At 36.9% G+C, this 23,970-nt stretch overlaps 1 protein-coding gene across 2 annotated transcripts; it reads right to left on the bottom strand.

Annotated features, from left to right (window-relative positions):
• Positions 1-2,465: 2,465 nt before the first annotated feature.
• stom (stomatin) lies at positions 2,466-14,406 on the bottom strand. Of its 2 annotated transcripts, XM_079846965.1 has the most exons (8): positions 14,187-14,406; positions 13,209-13,244; positions 12,749-12,858; positions 12,062-12,134; positions 7,922-8,004; positions 6,645-6,848; positions 5,291-5,425; positions 2,466-3,460 (listed from the first exon to the last, which is right to left on the bottom strand). In XM_079846965.1, the coding sequence occupies exons 1-8, from the start codon at positions 14,245-14,247 to the stop codon at positions 3,272-3,274; spliced, it is 891 nt and encodes a 296-aa protein (XP_079703091.1). In that variant the 5' UTR covers positions 14,248-14,406; the 3' UTR covers positions 2,466-3,271. The 2 variants fall into 2 exon arrangements, with proteins under 2 accessions (XP_079703091.1, XP_079703092.1); XM_079846966.1 differs by lacking the exon at positions 13,209-13,244.
• Between the last annotated feature and the right edge of the window lie 9,564 nt (positions 14,407-23,970).

Raw genomic sequence — 23,970 nt, 5'->3', positions numbered from 1 at the left:
TGTAGGATTAGTTTTGTTTTAAAACTAAAACGGAAGTAAAATGAATTAATTTAAAATAGAACAAAAACTTGACAAAAGCTTATTACAAAAACAACTAAAAATTAAACTAAAATGAACACTGAAAATATACAAATAAAAGCCAATTCAAAATATTAATAAAATGGTATATTCAAAAAATACTATCATAACATTGATGCACTCTTGAACGTTCCAGAGCTTACTATCAGTATTATTAACAACCACATTTTTTAATTATTTAATCAGGCCTAAGATCTGCCAAAACCTAAGACATGATTTTAACCCAAAATTGGCTTAAAATGCAAAACTTCAAACAAGATGGCCACAATTTACTGCATTAAATGTGCATTGCGATCAGGCCATGTGACGATGATGTAGCATACTATTGTTTAAAACGTTCATTGTGGATTATTAATATATTAATATTAATTATGAATGCCTGTTTTACCTGCTATGTTTATTTAGGCAGTATATTTTATTTATCTTCGGTAAGCTTTTTAATAATTCCAAACGCAGCCATGGTCATTCATTCTAAGTGAGCAATGACATCCCTCTACATGCAGAGGGCGCTGCAAGACTTTTTCAAAGAATCTAATGCTGCCTTTATCGAAGACATTCCCATTGTCTCAATTTAGATTTTAAATATCAAAGTTTAGGATTCATATGCTGAGGATGTAAGAGGATTTATCCATAATCAACTCTGGATTACAGTTTTATCAGTGTCAGTATAGTGCACTTGATAAAAGTATTTGTTAAACTATAATCAGAATGTGGAATGGAAAAGGAGCTTGTCTTGTCATTGGTTGCATATCTATTTTTTTTTTTTTTTTTCTTCTATGAGGCCTTACTATACCTACATATGCAATGGAAAAACTGAATGGAAAAAGGCCTGCTGTTTATTTCTTGGGGGTTTTGGATTAGATGATTGTTAACATATTGGGTCAGTTGACTGCCTACAGATGGTGTACGGAAACCCACAAAATGCATCCACTCATATAGAAACTTATTTTATGAGGGTTATTCCAAACAGTGCTGCTTTTGCAAATCCTTCTGTACCTAAAATATAAACATAAACATTATTTCCCAGTTTTACTTCTTGTACAATAAAGAACCACAACCCCAAAAAGGTTTCCAGAATGTTCTTCAAAGATTGATTTAAGCAACAAAAATATGAATAGGTTTCTGGGAAAATAACAACACTTTGTTTAAAAGTAAAGAGTTTATTTACTTTTAAGTCATGAGAAAGATGACACTAAGAGAACGGGACAATCACACATGAAAAATATATGATATGCACAAAAATACAGTGCAAACAAAAAACATTCAATATTAAAATGCACATAAAAGTGAGCTGGCAAAAACAACATGTGATATTCATCATATATCAGTTAAAAGACAGAATAAAGAATTATATATACTGTATATATATATACTTGTGACTGAATGAATGACAGGATGAAAAAAATATTTGAGAAATATAGTCCTAAGCAAGTGATTCACATCTTTTATGAGTCTGTAATTCCATCCTCTGATATTTGAAGCAGCAAATACTAATTACAAACACAAACATTGACCTGTATAGCCTTAATTTGTTTTCAGCTGCAGTTTTCACCGACATTATAAAAAATATTATATTTCATGCATGAAAATGTCTGGCAGATAAGATATTAAGATTTTTAAAATCAAGTGATAAAATATTTATGTGAAATTGATGTATAAATGCTAGATCTCTAATGCATTGTGGTTTTAAAAATCAACCAACATCATGTAAACCTGTAAATATTGATTCAGTAGTTGAAATGGATATGGCTTAAGGCTTTTATACATTAAAAGTCAGCGATAATTAAAGGTTTGAGAAAGCGAGGAAAAACTGGTTTAGGCACAATAAGCATTGCTGTCATCTGATACTATTCAAATATCCCTTTAGACGGTTTGTTTTCCATTTGGCGACCAATCAGGTTAGTTGCACATGCTTGAAACACAAGCACATGCACTCATATGACCAGGAGATGTTCCATAAACTATAAACCCCCCAAAAAAACCAAACCACACACTGCAATAATCAATGTCTAAAAGATCAGCCAGCTCTGGCCTGTACCACTGTTCTAACCTTGTAACAACCAGAGAAATTGTAAGCAATTTTAATTTCAATTTGCAAAGCATATTCAAAGTCCAAATTTTTGGTACAAAAAACACATGCAAAAATTATTTTCTTTAGCTGCATCAGATTTCCTTCAGATAGAGGTTTTTACTAGGAACATCTACAGATCATACCTCAAAAAACAGCTGTGAGTGTGTATGTGGCATATGTACAGTGGGGTCCAAAAGTCTGATCCAAAACATCCAAAGCCCATCTTGAACAACTGACAGAGTCACATGATTACCAATTTGCTCATTTGATTAGTGACCTCAAAACTTAAATATTTCTTCTTCTTTTCATGTGATACTTTTTCTTAGGTTGCTAAAATGTTCAGGATTTTAAGGGTGCATTAAGTGACTTCTGAGAAACGCTACTGAAAGTGGATCGGGACTTATGGCCAATCAGCAGTAGTGGGCGTGTCCACTCATGATGGGAGAAGAGAGAAAGAAGAACCAGAGGGAGATTTGAAGAAAGACTGTAGAAAGAGAGATGGCTGAGAGATATTACAAAAGAGACAAGGTCAGAGGGATATCACTGGGAAAAAAAGGATCATGATTAGGCAAGATTATTAAAGAAAAGCTTTCCAGTGCCTGAAAATGGACGCAGAGGTTGCGTTGTTTCTACTCCAAACATGAGTAATATTTGGTATCACGGAACCAAAATATGCCGTTGTTGTAACAGTTTTGAGTGTCATTGTTTGTCTGGAGCTGGTGTGCTGCTGCCGACTAACAATGAACTCTTGCTTGTGTATACTCTTGTGTAATATAATTGTGTTCAGTTTTTGTTCTTCCTTTACATTCGTTCATCATCTTCGCTTTATTTTTCGAGAAGCATTATTATGCTTTGCATCAGCTAAGATAAAGAAACATCTACTTTTGCATTGCGTGTTCATGCATTTTGGGGGTGGGGCAATGAAGCCCGGGGTGTGTTTGTTTGTGTTTCTCAGAAATCGCTTACTGCACCTTTTAATAGCAGATTTCAATGTGGTCTCAGACTTCTCGATCCCGCTGTCCATTTTACTCACATGAGTGGATATTATGTAACGCCAGTCTGTTCATTTCTGCATGGATGCATCTGTTTGTGTGCATGTGTGTGTGGCTGGCTTTATGTGGCTCAGTGCTTCAGGAAGGACTGCATCATGTCAATGGGCAGAGGGAAAATGATGGTGGAGTTCTTCTCGGCTGCGATGGTGTTGAGGGTCTGAAGGTAGCGCAGCTGCAAAGCTGAGGGAGACTCTGCGATCACCAGAGATGCCTCCTTCAGTGCCCGTGACGCATTCATCTCTCCCTCGGCGGCTATCACCTACAGACAGCAAAAGAGGTGTGAGAAAAAAAACGCGTGCGTCTTGATTTTTGCAAACCACATATACCGCACCAAAATTCCACCCCTTAAACCAGTTTCAAATTGACACCCACTCTTTGCCCTTTATGGCATTGCTCTTTTAATCAGCTCAACTGCTTTATGGCCTGATACAGCACCCAAATTATTTAGCAAAAAAATAGGAATCTTAATATCAATACATTATTAATTTGATCACAAAATGTATAGGTCGAACACTATGTAAAATGTAAATTTACGATTATTAAAATGATAGTTTTCATATGCACAAATTTAGTGTTTCACAAAACAATTTGTGATCAGAACGAACAATGCTTATGTTGCAATGCAAGCAAACCTGTATTTAATAAATACTGGGTCATGTTGATCTTTGCCTTGCATAATTTTTGAGGATAATGTCATGCCACGCAACCAGTCCACACTGGCATCTGGCTAATATTTCTGTCTAAATATATTTCTACTAAGTGACAGATTAATTTGTGCCAAAATAGGGTGAGTTGAGAACCACTGCTGTACATTACTTCTTATAAAAGTGTCTGCTATATATCTCCATGCAGAGAGGTACCGTTTACTAACTAGGACAGTGGTTTGCCACTTCTAGCTGTGTGGTTGATGTAGGTAGGGGGAGGGATTTAAAGAAAACATACTTGTATCTGAACTAAGCGCTGAAGAGTAATTGTGCACCAAAAATAAACTCATTAACTTCCTTTCCCATGTTCTTCCGAGAGCATGTGTACATTTTTAAGCGGAGCAACTTCTATTGCACACAGAAGAGGTTAACCGAGCATACAGCTGGAAATGCCAAAATACAGACTCTCACATAAATCAACAGATAAATTAGTGGAAACAGGAAAGGAGTTGTCATTTCCGGATTTCTATGAGACTATTGCGGTAGTCTTGCCTCAGAACATTGAACGTTTACATTCAGCTCCCACACAGTACAAAACTAATTTGGTCTACAGTATGTACATGCATATACATGAAAGGATGATTAATATGTGTTTGCCAGCAAAATCCATCCGTTATCCTAGAGTATCTTTTGTGTGTAGTGTTATGTCCAGAGCCGTAAGGGATTGTTGTTGTGCCCAGTATTGCCACCTGGCTTCAATAATCAATGGCCTTTTGTGATTGGATGGAGAGTATTTAAACTGCAACCATCATCAGAGCTGTGTTGGTGGTGGCTTGACTGTGTGCAACCCCAGACTTGATGTTGTGTTAAAGCAAGTAGTTGGTGGCTCTGTGTATCCTTACTTCAATAAGTTCAACACAAATGAGGAAGAGTTTCTTTCCTTTGTGAAATATGTGGTTCTTATTCTTTTGTAGAGTTCTTATTATTTTGTGAAATGTGGTTATTTGGGTTATTGTTGTGAATGTCAATTCTGGGGCTTGAGATGGGGTGGTTTCATGCTGTTGCAGACTCATTCACCACCATCCATTTTGCTGTTGCATTCTTCCCCTAGAGCCTAGACCAATCAGGTAATCGTAACAGTGCAATGAGGAAAATGTTACATCAGACTTTTAGTGATCTGCTATATATTACATTTTTCATTACTCTTGTAAAAAGTATAATTTCTACAAGTCTTTCTAAGACTACAAACAGTATTTTCAAAAAGTATTTCTTTAGACAAGTTCAACCATATATTTGTAATGGATGAATGGCACTACATTTGATAATATCAATTTTCCTCCTGAAGTCTACTTATAATGTGAAGCAAGGCATTAAAAACAGTCCTGATTTGGTTTAATATAAACATTTCCATCCTCTTTCTGACCTGCATATCAAAAGCATGTTACCTTAGCTCTGGCCTCTCTGGATGCTTCAGCTTCGGCAGCCATGGCCCTCTGGAGCTGCTGGGGCAGTTTCACATCCTTAATCTCCACACGTTCCACTTTAATACCCCAGTCATCTGTGGCATCATCTAGCGTGGACTGAGGAAAAACAAAGTCAAGTCTAAACACTTCTTCTCAGAGATTCCTTAAAGCTCCATGCTTCTCAGGATTTTGAGTGCTGTGCCAAGCTGTGCCTGCCATTAAGAATGTTCACCATATATTTTTAAAAGGATGTCAGATGAAATGAGCGAACATCGGGCCACGTGCAAACTGAGGAAGGCGCTAGCAGTGAAGTCGAGCTAGATATGTCAGCATCTCAGCTGAGCTACAACGACTGCACTGCCTGAAGACATGCAATGTCTAGTTGAGTCAGGTCTAGCTGAAACCAATTCAATGCGAGTTTAAAGGGTTAGTTCACCAAAAAATGAAACTTCTGTCATCATTTACTCACACTCATGTCATTCCAAACCCGTAAGATTTTAGTTCATCTTCGGAACATAAACGAAGAACTTTTTTTCATGAAATCTGAGAACTTTCTGTCCCTCCATAGATGGCAGTGCAACGACCACTTTGACGCTTCAAAAAGTTCATAAAGAGATCGTAAAACGAATCCATATAAATTGAGAGGTTAAGTCCAAATTTTCTGAAGAGACACGATCACTATACGCTGAACAGATTTAATTTAGGCTTTTATTCACATATTAACATTCATCAACTCACAGATCAGTTATGGTAAACGGAAGTTCAAGCATGTTCGCTTGGTGTGCAAGAACCAATGAGGTTCATTCTCGTGTGTTACGCAGCACGTTTGAGCTTCAGCAAGAACCAATGAGGTTCATTCTCGTGTTACCCAGCACGTTTGAGCCTTCGTAAGAGGTTTGTTCTCGAGCGTCAAGAAGGTTCGGTTGAGCTTCTGTTAATGTTCACTGATCAATGTTTATATGTGAATAAAAGCATAAATTCAATCTGTTCATCATAAAGCAATCGTGTCTCTTCAAAAAAATTGGACTAAACCTCTAAATTCATATTGATTAGTTTTACGATCTTTTTATGAACTTTTTGGAGTGTCAAAATGGTAGTTGTGTAGCTGTCAATGGAGGGACAGAAATCGCTCAGATTTCATTAAAAATATCTTCATTTGTGTTCCAAATTTAACTAAAGCGGTTTGGAACAATATGAGGGTGAGTAATTGATGACAGAATTATCAATTTTGTGGAAAACTAACCCTTTAAGCTTCGATTTTCATTTTGGGTGATCTATTCCTTTAAAAAAATCTAACTCTTGTTTTTAAAATATTTGTATGTGTTTAGTGTGATACCTGCATACTATGGGCGATTTCCTCACGGTCAGACAGGATCTCTGCCAGGTTCTTTGTACCCAGCACATTCCTCAGGGTGGTCTGTGCCAACAGACGAGTGGCCGCATCAGCATTGGTGATGTTGGCCACTGCCAGTGTTGCGTTTTGAACACGGTAGTAGACTACACCATCTACACTCACTGTCACAGAGTCCTTTGTCAGAACCTATGAGGAAGCACACATTCAAAAGGGTGATATTCTGCAAAACACAAGAAAAACAACTACACTAAAATCTATATTAAATACAAATATCAATAAAAACAATGCAGAGCTATACTACTAGTTAAAAGTTTGGGATAATTAAGATTTTTCTTTTTGATGTTTTTGAAAGATGTCTCTTAAGGCTGCATTTCAAAATAATATTTAAAATTTTAATATATTTTAAAATCGAATTTATTCCTGTGATGCAAAGCTGAATTTTTAACATCAGTACTCCAAACTTTAGTGTCACATGATCCTTCAAAAATCATTCTAATATGCTGATCTGGTGCTCAAGAAACATTTCTTAGTATTCTCAATGTTGAAAACATTTGTGCTGTTTAATATTTTTCTGGAAACTGTGATATATTACCAAAAGTTTGGGGTAAGTAAGATAATTTTTTTTTTTTTTTAAAGACACAAAGAAAGAAAGAAAATAAATTAATACTTTCATTTTCATAAATGCAGTTTCGAACTTTCTATTCATCAGCAAATCCTGAAAAAAATGTATAACAGTATCAAAAAAAAATATTATGAAGCAAAATTTCAGCTTTGCCGTCACAGAAATAAATTACATTTTTAAATATATTAAAATATAAATAATTTCTTTTAAATTGTAAAAATATTTCACAACATCACAGTTTTTACTGTATTTTGATCAAATAAATGCAGCCTTGGTGAGCACAAGAGACTTCTTTTAAAAACATTTAAAAAAATCATAATTATTATTTATAAATTTTGACTGGTAGTGTATATGACGAATGTCTTTAAAAGATTTAAATATTTGTCATTTAAATATGTGATTTCTGCACCAAAAAAATTGCAGATCCAGCTCCCTGTAAACTCCAACCACCTATTTGCACTTTTTGGGATGTCAGACTACAAATGGCTTGCTCATAGTACCTGCATATTAAACTGTAGCAAAAGCATTAACATCTTAACAAAAATTACACACTTCTACTTACAATTGATGCTTTTCATGGGTTAAAACAAAGGCTGAAGTTAAAGATTAGTGTTTGTGTTTTTGCATGTGATCTCACCTCCTGAGGGGGGATATCAAAAGTGATGGTGCGCATATCCACATTGATAAAGCTGTCTGTGCACGGCAATATGAAGAAAAGACCTGTGTGAGACAACACACAAATACAGCAAAATATTTGAGGAACATAACAGCAGCAGACACTAATAATAATCAGTAACTCCTAGTAACACAGACCTGATCTTCAATAAGTGCACAACTGGCAATCTACCAAATACCACTCTCCCCGCCAACTGGACTCAGCTGACAGCCTTCACGTGTTTAATGAATGATCGCACTAGCATCTGTTTTAATTATTTACAGTAAAGAACAGTAACAACAATTTATAGGATTAGATTTTCTTAATAATGAATAAACATACTACTACACTACGTATATATATATATATATATATATATATAGTGCTTAACAAATTTTTAGACCACCAGCCAATGTAAGGTTTGTGCTACAACTTCCAACAGTATTGGTGATTAACAGAATAATTTTTTATGTTTCTGTAATGGTTAATCCAGCAGTATGTGTAAGCTTTTTAGTCAAAGTTAGCCAAGTCAAAGTCCAGACTTGAATCCTATTGAACAAATTTGGGATTTAGTGGATTCAAAGATAGATAGCACAAAAGTTTCATCAAAAGCAAGTCTTTGGGAACAACTAGAAACTATTTGGAAGTCAATAACAACAGAGACTGTGGAATGCAGCAAGAATGCATTCATCATTCGAATATATTGTAATGTATGAATTTCTTTTAAAAATCTTACATGTGTGTGTTTGTGTGTGTGCTACTTGTAACTTTGAGTTGCTGCCATGTGGTTGGCTGAATAGATATTTGCGTTAATGTGCAGTTGAACCTAATAAAGTGGCCGGTGAGTGCACATATAGTATTGTATGTAAAATTATTTTAAAAACTTAAAAAAAAAAAAATGGCCAAAATAAAAATGCTGAGTATAAAATCAAAAGGCTATGAAGAAAACCAGAACAATAAAAACAGTTTGGCAGTATGTGACAAGGAAGAAAAGCAGGTCTATGTGTGTGGAATGTGTGTTTGTCTTGGTGCTTTAGTAATACTTAATGCGTTTCATTTGTCATCCCTGTAGTTTATAATCTAAAATAGATTCTTAGATTTAGATTTTCAAAGAGTCATCAGGATTTGTTAGTCTCCTCAGAGGTTTGTATAACCTACTGTGTAAAATTCCGCTCACATTCCACCCTAAATACAGCCATGGAGGAGGAGCCACTGCAGATTGTTTACAGACCCCAGCCAGCAGCCTCAAAGAGAACCAAGAAATCAAGCTTACTTTTCAGGCCAAAACTATAGTATAAATCACATTCAGCCATAAAGAAGGAATTTATTGCCCCAAAAAGAACTACTGAAAAAGGTAATGATAAAGAAAGTTGAATTCACAATGAAAAGCCTTGGGCATAAGAGGGGTAAAGTATGTGGACTAACTCTAATAATAGACCCTACCCTCATAAGTTCATTCCTGGAGGGAAAGCCCTGCGGATTCATATTCCAAAACACAGCACTGACAAATATATTTCAGAGATTTAAATATCCTAAAGGAAATATCAGTGTTTGCTAAAGCAGTTAAAGAATAGTTTTGCGCAAATGAAATGTTGCATCCGAACTTTTTTTCCTGTTGCCTGTGCATAGGATTTAACATTCTACCACCTTTTTTACATTTAAGAACCATCACAATTCAATATGCAAATAAGCACATGAAAGAAGACCAATTGCAACCGCAGTATGCAAGTATTTCAATTATGTCATCATTGTTGGTTTACACAAAGAATGGAAATGTTCCATCTATGTAAGTAAAAGGGATAGGCTAGTTCACTCAAGAATTTAAATTATTTTGTGGGGCACCATTGACTTTCATAGTATTTTGGTTCCATACTACAGAAGTCAATGGGGCCCATCCACTGTTTGGTTACAAACATTCTTCAAAATATCTTCCTTTGTGTTCAGCAGATCAAACAAATTTATACAGGTTTAGAACAACTTGAGGGTGAGTATCAAGTTGAAATTTCGGCGAGATTTCACATGCAAAAAAGGTCCAATGTCGCTTTTGAATAGTGTACTGTAGCAATGTGTGAAGCACAGCTCACACGGAATTCACTTTCAAAGCAGATTTCTGTTGGTAAAAGTGGCGAATTTGCGTGACCAATTTGAACAAGATTAAAATCTGCGTGGGGAACTTATTCGCCTTCTCATGAAAGTCCTGACCGCATGGATTCCTACTGAAATGACTAGATTTTGACCACAAAATTTCACAGAGCAAGGGTAAATGTGGGCGCAGCATAAGGCTGAATTTATCTGCATGTGATGATGAACTAGGTTAATGACATCATCACTAGAGTGCCAGCCTAGTGCTAGCCAGAAAGTATCATTTTGTTAAGAGGGAAAGAGACATAAGAGCAATGAGGTGTTAAATGTTTGAATGTGTGTTTGTATGTTATGCATGTTTGTATTATGATTATTGCATGTCAGAAATGAGTTCTTGATTATTTAGGTGCCAATGTTTTGCTGTGTAATTGAGTGTTGAGTGTCACGGGGAAAGGTTCCACCCCGTGACAATGGTTCGTCCCACTAGTGTTTGGCGGGAAACCTGTATATTTAAACCAGAGGTCTTCATTCCTGCTCCTGGAGAGCCACTGTCCTGCAGAGTTTAGTTCCAACCCTAATTAAACACCTGAATCAGCTCATCAAGCTCTTCAGAATCACTTGAGTATTCAAAGGCAGGTGTGCTGAAGCAGGTTGGAACTAAACTCTGCAGGACAGTGGCTCTCCAGGAGCAGGAATGAAGACCTCTGATTTAAACCATTGTCTGAGCATGTTTGAGAGGTTGTCTCTTGTATATACTGTGCAAATGTTTGAACCTGTCTGAGGTGAGACAAATTGATATTTTGTGGATGTGCCACTAGGCATTGTTCAGAGCCAGTTTTGCTGCTCACAGCATTTTTCTTTTGTTTTTTTTAGCACCAGTATCTGTTTCATTAAGTTGTTATTTTTTTGTACTTTGTGGACCGCACATTAAGAAATGCTGCTTCTAAAATAAACCACAACTAGCATTTTGAAAACCACTCCTTTGTACAGAGCCTTCCTAAGCTTCTCTCAAGCCTCTCGACAACACTCTACATGACACTCCAAAAGAAAGTTTGGGTTGAGTCCATCTGTTAAATGGTCTGAGCTAATGAATTTGCTGAATTTTTTAAGCAGAAGAAGAAGGTAAAGAAAAGAAAATGGAAAAGTAGAGGATGAAGAAGAAAAAGAAGAGGAAAATAATGGTTGAGGAGGATTATCAATACAGTGCTGTCTTGCAAGTACTTTAGCTTAAGATACCAAACATTGAGATATATCCAGTCGCCAAGATCAACCTCTATGAAAATCCTAATCACAGTGGTGACCACAGTGCTGTGTGGAACCTGATCCCGAATTCTTATATGTGACATCATGGCAGCAAGTCCCCAAACAAAACAGATGGTTATCAGACATGTGGTCAAGTGATCTTTATGATTTAGAAGGCAAGAGTGCAGTACAGAGCAGGTTATGAGGTCTGACTAACCTGACATTACAACCTTAGATTTTTAGCACCTTTTCATATAGCTTTACTATTTAAGCAAAATCACTATGCAAGATAAGATCATTATGTGCCGCTGAAATAAAAGCTTGATATAAAACGTGGTGCTATCCAGGAAATATGATATTTTACAGATGTCTCGGAAATGTACACGTGCTTATTGGGTTAGATGCCTATTTCCTGAATATAATAAATGTTTTATTACATTTTATCATGATTGAACAAGGTCAAATGATTTAATGTGCATTTTTGTGTATATACAGTACAGTATATCGTCCTCAACTGAATTATCCTGACACTGAAAAAGGAGTTGTTTATTCGGGTCAGCAGAAATGCAAAACAGATCACTTCTGTTTTTCTACAGCACAAGCGTGCTTTTGCCTTGTGACAAGCAGGGATTGTGGTGGACGGCCACAGCACAAATGCAAACAACATTTAACCACACGCAACAATAACACAAGTAGTGTGATCACTGATTAAAGACATGATCATTATCACATGAAACACTTAGACCAGCAGCACTGATTAAATCAGAATGATCAAATGATATTGATTTTTTCCTTTACCTGGTCCTTTGGCTCCTCCTCGTAAAATGCGTCCAAGGCGAAAGATAATTGCCCTTTCGTATTCCTTCACTATCTGTAGGAACAAGAAGTATTTTTATCTCATAAAAAGAGCTAAATTACAGCAGTTTAAAACAGTGGAAAGTAAACGGCCTCTAACATAATTTAGATGTTGCATGGCAACCTTTATCATGCTTTCGTCATCTCTCTTTTAAAGATAAAGATGATAAAGATAAGGCATGAAAAGGAATTGGACTACTTGGTGGGCCTGCTGTCAAAACCACATTTATTTACGAAATAAAATATTAGGTATCCCACACCTTTTGACTTTTCCAACTGTTCATGATTTCCAAATAAAGATTGTGAAATCAGTCTATAGAGATTGCACTGATGAAGGGAAATTTCTAGCTAATGAATCATTTGTTGAGTTGTGCTTGTGAATAACTAGAATTTTTTTGAAGGGATGCACAACTTATAGATATTATATTAGCTGATTTCTTTAAATTTATTGGAAATATCATTTGATATTTGAAATATCGGATATATATCAGTCAATACAATTTAACAAAACAATTTTAATACAGATACAGAAAAGGCTGTGGTTTCTGATGGGCCATCCCTGCTTGAGACTGAAGCACTTGACAACAAGCCGTATGACATCACACTAATTAAAGGACCACCGCTAAGTACCTTAATGCACATCCATATGGAAAGAGGCAGGGTCAGCAACGTGAGCAGAATGGAGAAAAGCACCAGGATCCATCCACACAAGCCAATGTCACTGTCTGTGTTCTCCAAGGCTGAAAGGCAAAACAAGCATGCCTATGCATAAACTTGCATTATTTTACTATACTATAAAAAGAGATCACACACAATTGTGCATTACCCTAACATAGCTCATAAATCTGATGGGTTACATGAGTTCAAACATGCAAAAACAATATTTTAGCTTCAAGCTGAAGTGCATGCATTAGAGTGGTTGTTTACAAATGTATCTATCAAGGGACTTCTGCAGCACATTACCATCTTCATAGCCATTCTACCCACACTGAGAAAATCAAGAAACACATTGCAAATGAACGCTTCTCTACAGTTAAAAACAAAATTAACAAACAAAACTGCCATTGCTTTGCTTCCAAATTTCACCTACCTGGAGTATCATCATCAATCGTGTGACACCATCGATCTATAGAGAAATGTAACTGTAAGGCTACTGTATATGTGGCCTAAGCTAAGGCTATTAGTCTACAAGCCCATATGCCCTATAAGGGATAAGACGTGTCTTTTAGCAGATGCAAATACATCCAGGGCAAATTACATTTACTGATGGGACAGTCAGAGCAAAGTAAGATTGAGTGCTAAGGATATGATTATTGAGCAGGACAGTGATCACAGTAATTGAAGAATGATTAAATCATCCCTTCTTTGTACTGACCTCACAATCTTTGCATTACACTCTAGATCTTTGACCACCAGCCACATGATCTGAATAAACTCCTGAACTGAATCTTAAACTCAATGCATTTTGACAGGATGTTCAACACAAATAATCAGAATAATTATAGACATTTAGAAGAAATGCAGATGCATTATTGTTTTATGACTACTTTTACTATACCACACCATACTATACTATACTATAATAACACACTATACCATACCATACTATACTGCATAAAACTATCACACCATACCATAGTATGCTACATTTTTCATTATTATACCTTCATTATTTTGAGAGATACATTCAGGGCCTGACAAAAATAAACAACAAAACATCAGGTCATTGTTGTGATGAATACAGAATTTCTTGGTGGAGTGCTACAGGACTATGACTATGGGGTATGATGAGCACCTGTTGTTGCCCAGTTTGGCACAGGAAAAAAAGAGAGGCACACCCATGGTGCACTACCAATAATAACAGACCTTGGAGAAAAATAAGGGGAAGCATGGACGCACTACCAATGTTTATCTATTTTCTAATGCATTTTTTATATATTTTTAAAGGCAACAGAGGCATCTAGTATGGCCTTTTCGTTTTACGTGAACTGAATGCTGCGTATATCCAACGCACACAACGATGCAAACACGTGATATTAAATATAATAATAATTCAATAGTAGCCTACCTATTTGTCGATCCCTCCTTTCTTTCTCTCTCATTGCAGCTGTTTCCCTGCCATCTTCCATTGTAGGAGATATCTTTGAATTATTCAGGGTTGATATGGAGTAGATCTTCAAAACCCTTCCAGTAGGAGATCGCTTCTCAGTACGTTAGTGGTTTTCTCCACGGGACATGTCGGACTCAATGGTCGGACTCTACGTGCGCTTCAGCCCCCCTCTGAATGTAAGGGGTTGGGCTGAGTGGGGGTGGGCGGGCATTACTGTTGTCTGTGACCTAAAAACGGAAGTGGGTAGAATTATAAAGCCAGTTCGGTTCCGATGTCGTAAAAAATGCCATTCATTTTCTCCATGGGGAAAATGATTTTAAACGATAAATTATAAACCTTTTAAGACAGACCTTTAAACGTTGTTAATCGATGATGTATGATTTTGTTGTAACTATGAACTATTAAAATATATTAATCGTGTTTAACAGCGGAATTCCTAGTTAAAAACAAAACAAAAACTACATAACCCATAAGTCTGCAGTTAAATCTCCACCAATCAGAGAATCGAAACAATGAACTCGCGCCAACAGAACTCTTTATCGTCCTCGCTCCCACTTCATGGCTTGAAGCCCTGAGAAATGATGCGATATAGTCAAGTACTTAGCCTACATGATGTTTGTGTATATATTTTTTGCAGTAAACGTAAAATATATTGTTTCTATATACATAACATAATCAACTGATTTATATGTATCCATCATTTGTAAACATCAATCCATCGACCAATCACAGTCATTTGTGATTATTGGGGTAAGGCAGTTTAAAACAGATTTGAGTTGAATGTAACGTTAGGGATGGATTTCCTTTTGAAAACCAGGCTCAACGCGTTGGAAGTGATGTTTAGCTGCTTAATAATGTTCTCTGGTAACGGAAAAAAACTGAGCCCCTTTGCGCCCCCTGGAGGAGGATACCATTGGCAAAGGGCAACTTTTATAAGTAAGCAATATTTGCCTCCCAGTGGGAAAGAAACTGACTCAACCTGAAACAAAAATGACTATTGCCATCGAGTGATGTGCATACTACTCTTACTCGTCATTTGTTATTCCCATTCATTCGAGAAGAAAAGAAGCAATTCGGTAGACGATAACAGATGAGCTGCAAAGTTAAGTGCAAAAATAGCTAGTAGCCTACAGATATGTATACAGTATGTGTAATAGGGCAATAATACAACGGTAGAGAGGAGATTAAGTAGGTGTGTTAAAGGAATAGTTCACGTAAAAAAAGCTCTCATTTACTCAGTCATAATGTTGCAATATGAACCAATGTCATACTGATACTAGAGTTATGTGAAGTGTGACATGGGCTCTTTAAGGTTTCTTTGAAGATAAGCTTAAAAAAAATGAATGACCATGAAAAGCAACTTGAAGGAGTTATACAGGCCAATTTTTGCTATGTCACAATCATTAGAAAAATCGAATATTAGCCTACTAATAAAATTAAATAAAAAATTACACAGTCAAAAAATAATAATAATTTTATACAAACATAAATTAACAATTAGAAAATGCTATATAATGCAAAATGTGTCTATATAATCACATTTGGGTACCACATCCTTGCTATGGGATTTGTAATAGAGCAATAGAGAAAAGGTGATCAATTAAAAATACTATTATAAATCACTTCATAATCATATTTAAAGAATTCATTTCATTTTTTTTTTAAATATAGCTTTTTTGCATTTTGCTTCAGTGTTCATCTGTTTCTTCTGCTCACCAAGACTGCATTTATTCGATCAAAAATACAGCAATATTGTGAAATAAAATAACCGTTTTCTATTTTCATATTCATATGTGATGGCAAAGCTGAAGTTTCGGCAGCCATTACTCTAGCCTTCATTGCCACATGATTGATATTGATTAATCAATATCTCATATTATCATTTCATGACTACACATTTATTTTCACAAAAACCTTATGAATATAATATTTAACATTTCACTATTGGGACCAAATTTGATATATATGAAAACATGACCAAAGCATAAAGATTTGCCCTGAGATACACATAGGATATAAATTCATTTGTATGGGCATTATTTTTTATTAAAAATCTTTCATTTGATTCTACATTTTATATAGAGAATCAATATCCCTTCATGTACATGTTTACCATGCTGCCATTTTCAAGATGAGCATTCCACACATGCTCTTTCTGTTTTGATGGAAAAACACTTCTGAAACACAAATGGGTGTTAATTTGTTCTCAAGTGCATTATGTGTTGTGCCAGTTAATAAATGTCCCTTTTAAAAACCACACTCAATATTAATGCAGGGCTTTGAGGAGATGAAGGAGTGTGTGAATGAGTCACAGCGCTCATGTTCTCATCATGGTCAAAGTGACCGGAGCTTACAGTCATTCCTCTCACGCCCTTCGTTTTCTGGGCGTCAATCCAGACAGCCCCTCTCACCATTCCTGTCGATCCTAGAGGTGCGATTATCCTGAGAAAGTAAGGGGAACGGATGCGCTGCTCGCTGGAGTGGTCTGGGACTCCATGGCGGCTAATCCTCTTTTAATTAGGCTAAGGAGAGAGGATATGGGACCCCCTGGCTTAGTCACAGCACATTGACAAAGCACCAAGCTGGGAGAAGTGCACATCACTGACTGCTAGCAGCCTGTTAGGGCCTTACGCTGCTTTCTCATGTGTGAAAAAATGCTCTTCCCTCACCAACGGCTACCTCGGATTTGACCTTTTCCTTCAGAGCTAAAGATTTTTCTTGAGCTCCATGTAGCCACGGAGGATGAGTTACAAAACACGCCTGCTCTCGGTTTCTCACTTGAGCTCTCTTTTTCTCTTTCTTCCTCAGTAAATCGCACATTCTCTCATGCGATCCTCTCTGTTTTTGCCCACCTTAATGATTGCTGACAGAATCTCTCCAAGGTTCTGAGGTCTATAAAAGTGTGCGGATCAATTGTGGTGCATATAAAAAATATAAAAGCCTGCTGTTCACAGGCTTCTGAACACAGTTCGATGGAGACAACAGACGCATCATGCCGAAGAACACTTTCTATAGATGTTACACCATTCATTCACACTGTTCCTAGAACAAAATGCCATGTTGTTTCTTAAGTAGGCTACTTTTTTAATGTTTTTTTCTTTTCTTTTTCAGGAATCAGGAATATTGTTCAGACCCATGATGGTGATGCACACAAAGCCTGGTTGCATCATTCATGTGTTCTGCAACACAAATGGAAAAACAGGTAAACTTGCATGAAAGAGAGCAAACAAGTATCTCAGTGCAATTGCGCTCTTAACACACAAGAGGGAGGTATTACTCCTCAAACAAATGAGACTTGTTGGGATTTTTTTGGTCATTTGTAACTTGCATTTATGGCACTGTATAGGGTGTACAGATAAGTGATGTGCAATTATTGTGATTTCATAATTACTAAAATCTATAGATAAGATTTAATAATTATATTAGATAAGGATGTTTGGGTTTAGTAAAAGTTATATGAAGTTTTTGTTAGAAGTCTCTAATGCTCACCAAGGCACCAAGGCTGCACATTCTAAATTATTAGAATTTAGAGCTGCTTTATATTTTAATATTTTTTTAAATGTAATTTATTCCTGTGATGCAAAGCTGAATTTTCAGCATCATTACTTCAGTCTTCAGTGTCACATGATCCTTCAGAAATCTTTCTAATATGCTGATTTGCTGCTCAAGAATCATTTATTATTATTATTATTATTTTTATTATTATCAATGTTGAAAGCAGTCGCGCTTCTTAATAATTTTGGGAAACCGTGATACTTTTTTTCTAGATTCTTTGATGAATAGAAAGTTCTGCAGTATTTATTTGAAATTAATGCTTCTTGCTATATGAAAGTATTCATTTATTTCTTTGAAAACAAAATCCATCTATTTGAAAACAAAATCTATCTATCTATATATCTATCTATATGTGTGTGTTTGTGTGTGTATGTGTTTTTTAATAATATAATATAATAATATCTACTATTATATCAATTTTATATATTTGAATATAGGATTTTATTTAATAAGTATTATTAATTAATTATTAATTAGATTTTTTTTGTTTTACCTTTTTAACAGTAACTAAGAAAAAATATGAAAATGGAAAAACAGGGCAGCATTATCATGGCAGTTTAAACAATGATTCAAGTTTATCTTTTTATTAATTTGCCTACTATTCCATTTGTTCTTTTTTTCACGATTGCTCCGAAGTATGTACCTTATAGGTCAAGATAAATGCATCTTTTCTGGGTGTCATCTGAACTGCCCCACTCAAAATGTGTGCTGTCTGAATCTTGGCCCAACACATTGAAAAATATTGCACAAATCTAGAGTCTCTGTTGACACAGGTCAGATTTTTCTGTTTATAATTCCAGTTATCTGGCTGTGTGCATGGTGCTGGTTGAGGTTTTTTTCGAAGGCAGAGAGATCCGATTGTATCAGATCCCGCAGGTAACACGGTAAAAAAAAAAAAAAAACACACTCTACATCCTGACCCGTCTCTTCCAGTGAAATGAGTTCTCTGTCAGTTGCAGAAGATCTAGGGCCCACACAGCTGTTCTCCCTTGAGCTGGCGTAGATGAAACATAAAAGCAGAGCCTATATGAAAAATGCACAGAGCTGTAAAAGACAATACGCTCATCAGGCTCAATACCATGCTGCTGTTGAAAAAAAGAGAGAGAGAGAGAAAGGAAGAAAGGATAGAGAGAGAGAGGGACCTGGCTGCCCCGGATAGATCCTCTTTTCAATGCAATGGGTTTGACGGCAGGTCTGGATGAATGCCTGTGCAAACATTTACACACGGTGCACCATCCACGATTGCATTACAAAGATTGATAGTTCAGTCACTATCTTACTGACTGCTGTTTTATTGGCCTGTGTGAAATCAAACGCAGCCTTGATACAGGAGATTCAGTGGAGAGGAGGAATTGTGCACTGGGGACAGCCAAACTTACAATAAAGGGCGTAAAAGGACATCTTCCACTACAGGTCTTTGTTTTAGCATGCTGAAAACGGGGTGATAATGCACGCAATGAGAGGACAGAAAAGCTTCTCTTTTTCATTCAGTGTTGGTTTTAAATGATCAAGGCAGAAATCATTCTAATATGCTGATTTATTATACATTTTTGAAACAGTTGTGCTGCTTAATATTTTTTTTTATAACATGTGATACATTTTTCAGGATTCTTTGATGAATAAAGGATTCATTTAAAATAGAAATCGTTTGTAACAATATGCACTACCGTTCAAATGTTTAGGGTCAGTATTTTTTTTCTTTCTTTTAAAAAAAAAAGAAATGAATACTTTTAGTCATTGATACTTGTGTTAAATAGATACAAAGTGATAGTAAAGATTTATATTGTTAGAAAAGCTTTATATTCTTTTTTTTTTCTCATAAATAAATCCTGAAAAAAGTATCACAGGTTCCAAAAAAAATGCACAACTGTTTCCAGCATTGATAATAACTGAGTATCAAATCAGCATATTACAATGATTTATGAAGGATAATGTGACACTGAAGACTAAGTGTGTGTGTGTGTGTGTGTGTGTGAATATGCCAACTTCATTACTATTTAGATAAGCAGTATGCCAAAAAAATCTATAATTCTACCTATTTGTAGCTATCGATGGATACTTTACAATCCTATTAGACTATGAGAGACTATGTCATCTTTAGATGTATTTATTCCCCCAGGCTTGAAAATAATACAATTCTGGGATCAGACAGAAGTCTGATTTCTTTGTTATTTGTATACTTTTTATTCTGTTATATACAGTTCTCATGTCACATACTCACTCAAAACTCTTTATAAAGTTTATGATTCAATACAATTTTTTTTAAAAACCTTAATAACACCATGTGTGCTGTTTCCTAACACAGTGGCTCCTGAATGAAAAAAAAAAAAAACAGCTTTGGCTGCAAGGTGACCCAGAGCTTTTACCCCAAGCTTTCCAACCCACTACACCAGCCACAGCCAATCAATTCAGCCCGTCTAAGTCCATGTAGAAATGACGAGAGGCATAAAAGACACTCGTGATTTTTCCATCAATATCTAAGCAGTGGATATTAAAAGAGAGCCGAATATGAGAGGGTGAAAACCGGTTGAAAAGCGAAGCCGTTCGATTCGGCCGCCACAGAAGGGCCAAAGTATCTCGAGTGGAAACAAGCGTGTTGATGAGGGCCAGTGACCTCTGAGAAGAAGTGTCGGCACGCGGGGAAGAAAACATGCCGCCTTCCCTCCGTCGCCGCAAATAATTTGATAAAACGCAACGGAAGAGCGCAGATTAGCCCCCGTTCTTCCGAACACATTTCTTTCCCTCCGTAAGGTGCTCACGTCGTTAGCATTTAGATAGACGAGAGCAGTAAGGCCTGCGTAATAGGCTTCTCCCATCCCTCCTGCTCAAATCAGCTGAAGAGAGGAGGATTAAATGAAAAGAATAACAGTGATGATAGCAAGGGTGGGGGAATCAGAGAGACGAGGGAGAGCGGCATGACGCTCGAGCAGCCGTGAGCTCATTAACCGAGGCCTTGACAGAATTGATGTTAGAGGTGATTGGAGATTATCACATTTAGAGAATGCTTCATCCTTCCACCTCCCTCCATTCCCATCTTTCCCCGCTCTTTCTCTCCATTTCATCCAAGTCAGCTGGCCTGCGCTCAATTCCTGGCTCCGTGGAATCCTGTGGGAGAGGGCTTACGGATAGTATCAGCACGCGCCTGCCCGCTTGATCTCCTAATTCTGCTTCATTTAAACTTCATCAACTTTTCCACTGGACCGGAAGACGAGAAGAATAGAAACAGCTTGCGTCTGTGTGTTTTTTTTTCCACCTCCACTATCCTTTTGTTGTCAGATCTGATATTACGCCTTCACATCTCAGCGCCACTCGCTCACACACACACATACACACACAGATTGAAACACCCCTTAACAGTATCACAAGATGGAAATGTCTACAGAATGGTTCAAGAGTACTAATCCCACATAACCCTCAACCCCAAACCTCCACCCTCCCTTTCCAATGCAGTTACCACTTCATCTGCCACCGCACACACACACATGCGCGTCAGTAAATTTGGCCGCCCCTCTAGCTGATGCAGAAAATGAGATTACTTTATTTAAATGACTATTATAATAGTGTTGTGTGCCTTTGGCCCCCTGTATGAGGGGGATTTCTGCTCCACTCATTGTTAGCAATTTAGCTGAGCCGCCTCATCTGCACACACTAACAATGGTCATGTCATGCGTACAGGTTTCTGCCATCTTTCGTCTCTCCTGATCTTTTTTTTTTTTTTTTATCCCATCCCTGAGAGAGACAGATGTGGGGTCCCCTCTTTATTCTCGATTTACAGTCCATGCGCAAGGTGGGCGATTTGCTCGCCAGGCCATACGGTGATGGGATACGCATATTGCATTTTAAATAACCTAATCCCATCTGTAATAAGAGTTTACTGCATGTCAAAGGGATGAAGACTCCTCCATCTCAGAGTAAGAGAACAGGTGTCCACTGAGAGCGCCATTGAGGTTTCTGTCTAGCAGCAGTTTTACTAATTCAGGTTTATCTTTTCTGGCTTTACAAACTGATGTTGTATTCAAATGTGATTTTGTTCTGAACCTACAGCATTCAAACACTTGGCACAGACCTTCATCCCGTTCTAATTTGGTAAGTTTTTTTATTCCTAAACTATCTCAACCCATTTTTTTCTCAGAACATGTACTTTGTGGTTTTTCTAACTGTAATGCCTATAAAAGCATTTTTTTTTTTTTGCTTCCAAGAATTTGTTGTTTTGATGTACTTTCCATTCTCAGTTACACAATTGTTTTTTTCATGTACTTTCTTAGTAATCACCTTGACAAACTTTACTTTCTTTGTTACATTTGTGTTTTTTTTGCAGGTGTTTTCATAACAAAGTGACTTATCAGAAGGTGCACTTATCGGAGAAGTTGTAAGTACCAGATTGTTTTTAGTGCAGATTTTTTTTTTAAATAGTTGTTTTGTAGTTGTTTCACATTGTAAAATCTATTCTCGTAAATTTAATTGTCTCGTAAAAACTAATAGTGAATTACTATTCCTTGGATGTGCAAATTTATGTCTTAGAATTTGATTGGACTTTATATCTCACAATGTGACTTTATCTATTTCTTTACATTTTTCCCATTAGCAAAATTTTGCATCCAAAAAAGGTCTAATAGGGCAGTGATGTGCACAGAAGTCACTTTCAAACCAAGCGCAGCTTTCTGTTGGTCAACATGGTAAATCTGTCTGACCAACTTGAAGCTGTTGCGAAATCTGTGTGGGGAAATCTTTGCCCTCATGCAAAATTCCTGTGCGCGTAGATTCCTATTAAAATGACTGGAATTCACCTGTGAAAATTCACGATTCAATGCTAAATGTGCTTCCATAGCCTCATACCCTGTGTAACTAGTGTGCAAAAAAAAAAAAAAAACATACTAAAAAAAACCTTTTGGCTTGTTTAATTGCATCATGCTTTGTGTGAAGGGTAAGGAGAATGGCACAAGACTCCCACTGTGTTTCCATATCCATCAGAATTACTGTATGAGTCGTTTAAGGTGCGCTAAGTCAATGAATGCAGTAGAAAGCCTCAGTGGACAACAGAAGTTCTCCCACAATCTATTAACACAATATTGTGCATTAAGAAGAAACAATATATTATGAATTAACACGAAAAAAAGGAACCAGAGATACAGGAGAAACAGACATCATCCTGCAATACTTTATGTAGAATGCATATTCAATATTTAAAGATTACAGTGTGCAAGAAACCACAGGTCAACAAAACATAGTGGCATACAAAACGGAGGTGTGCGAAATGAAGCTGCATTAAGGGTGCGTAGAATGCCTGCTCTGATAGAGTGACTACCGGGCGCTGCTGTTTGTTTCAGAGCACTTCATCATAGGTGGGTTTTTCTGCAAGCCCTTGCGTCCCATGTTCCCGCTCTACCTCCCCAGGCCCCCCGCCGCTTGCGTGATCTATTGCCGTTCCGCAGCACGGGAAGCGATAAATCACCGTAATGCAGACCGCTGATGATCAGGGCTGGGCGCGAGGAGACGAGATGAATCTACGTGAGCGGGGTGGGGCGGCCGTACAGTAGAGTGTGCTGGTTACTGATGGAGTTTGTTGTTTCACAGTGTGGTACCTTTGCAGGGGTGGAGGCCCCTGGGTATTAAGTACAGCAACAAGACGTTCGCAGTTTGTGTAGTTGGGGGGACATGGATTGGGAGGAGGTGCGTGGGGACATGTAGCTGGACATGTTGAGGAATGCGACTTTGCTAGGTCGGAATTAGCCTAGGAATGATTAAGACACAATACTGCATGTTCTGGTCAGGGCAAAGCAGGGGACGAGAGAAAGATATACTGCTCTACTGGAGTAGAGAAAAAGGGGGTGGAGAAAAAAAACTGCAAATATATCCAGTGGGAATAGCTAATGCAGAGTGCATGTAACATTGTGCAAGTACAAACAATTAAAAACACATTTATATCAATAGCAGGATTTTAGCCTCATTTTAGCCTGAGCAGAAACGTTGGTTCAGATAACAGGGCTCCATACACTAAATAAATGGTTTCAAAAAAACATTTGTGACAATAATTTAAAATCTAGCCATTAAAGAGTCATTTGTTCATAAAATGGGCATTATGGTTTGAGTTCATTGTTCATAGAAAACATTCGCACATGCACTTGTGAATATGCCTTTTTGTCAGATATCATCTTGTGAGGTGGCTTATTTATTGAATCTCTCATTT

This window comes from Squalius cephalus (assembly GCF_949319135.1).
Source record: "Squalius cephalus genome assembly, chromosome: 17".
In the NCBI taxonomy this organism is placed as follows: Eukaryota; Metazoa; Chordata; class Actinopteri; order Cypriniformes; family Leuciscidae; genus Squalius; species Squalius cephalus.
This window is presented reverse-complemented; position numbering and strand designations above follow the sequence as displayed.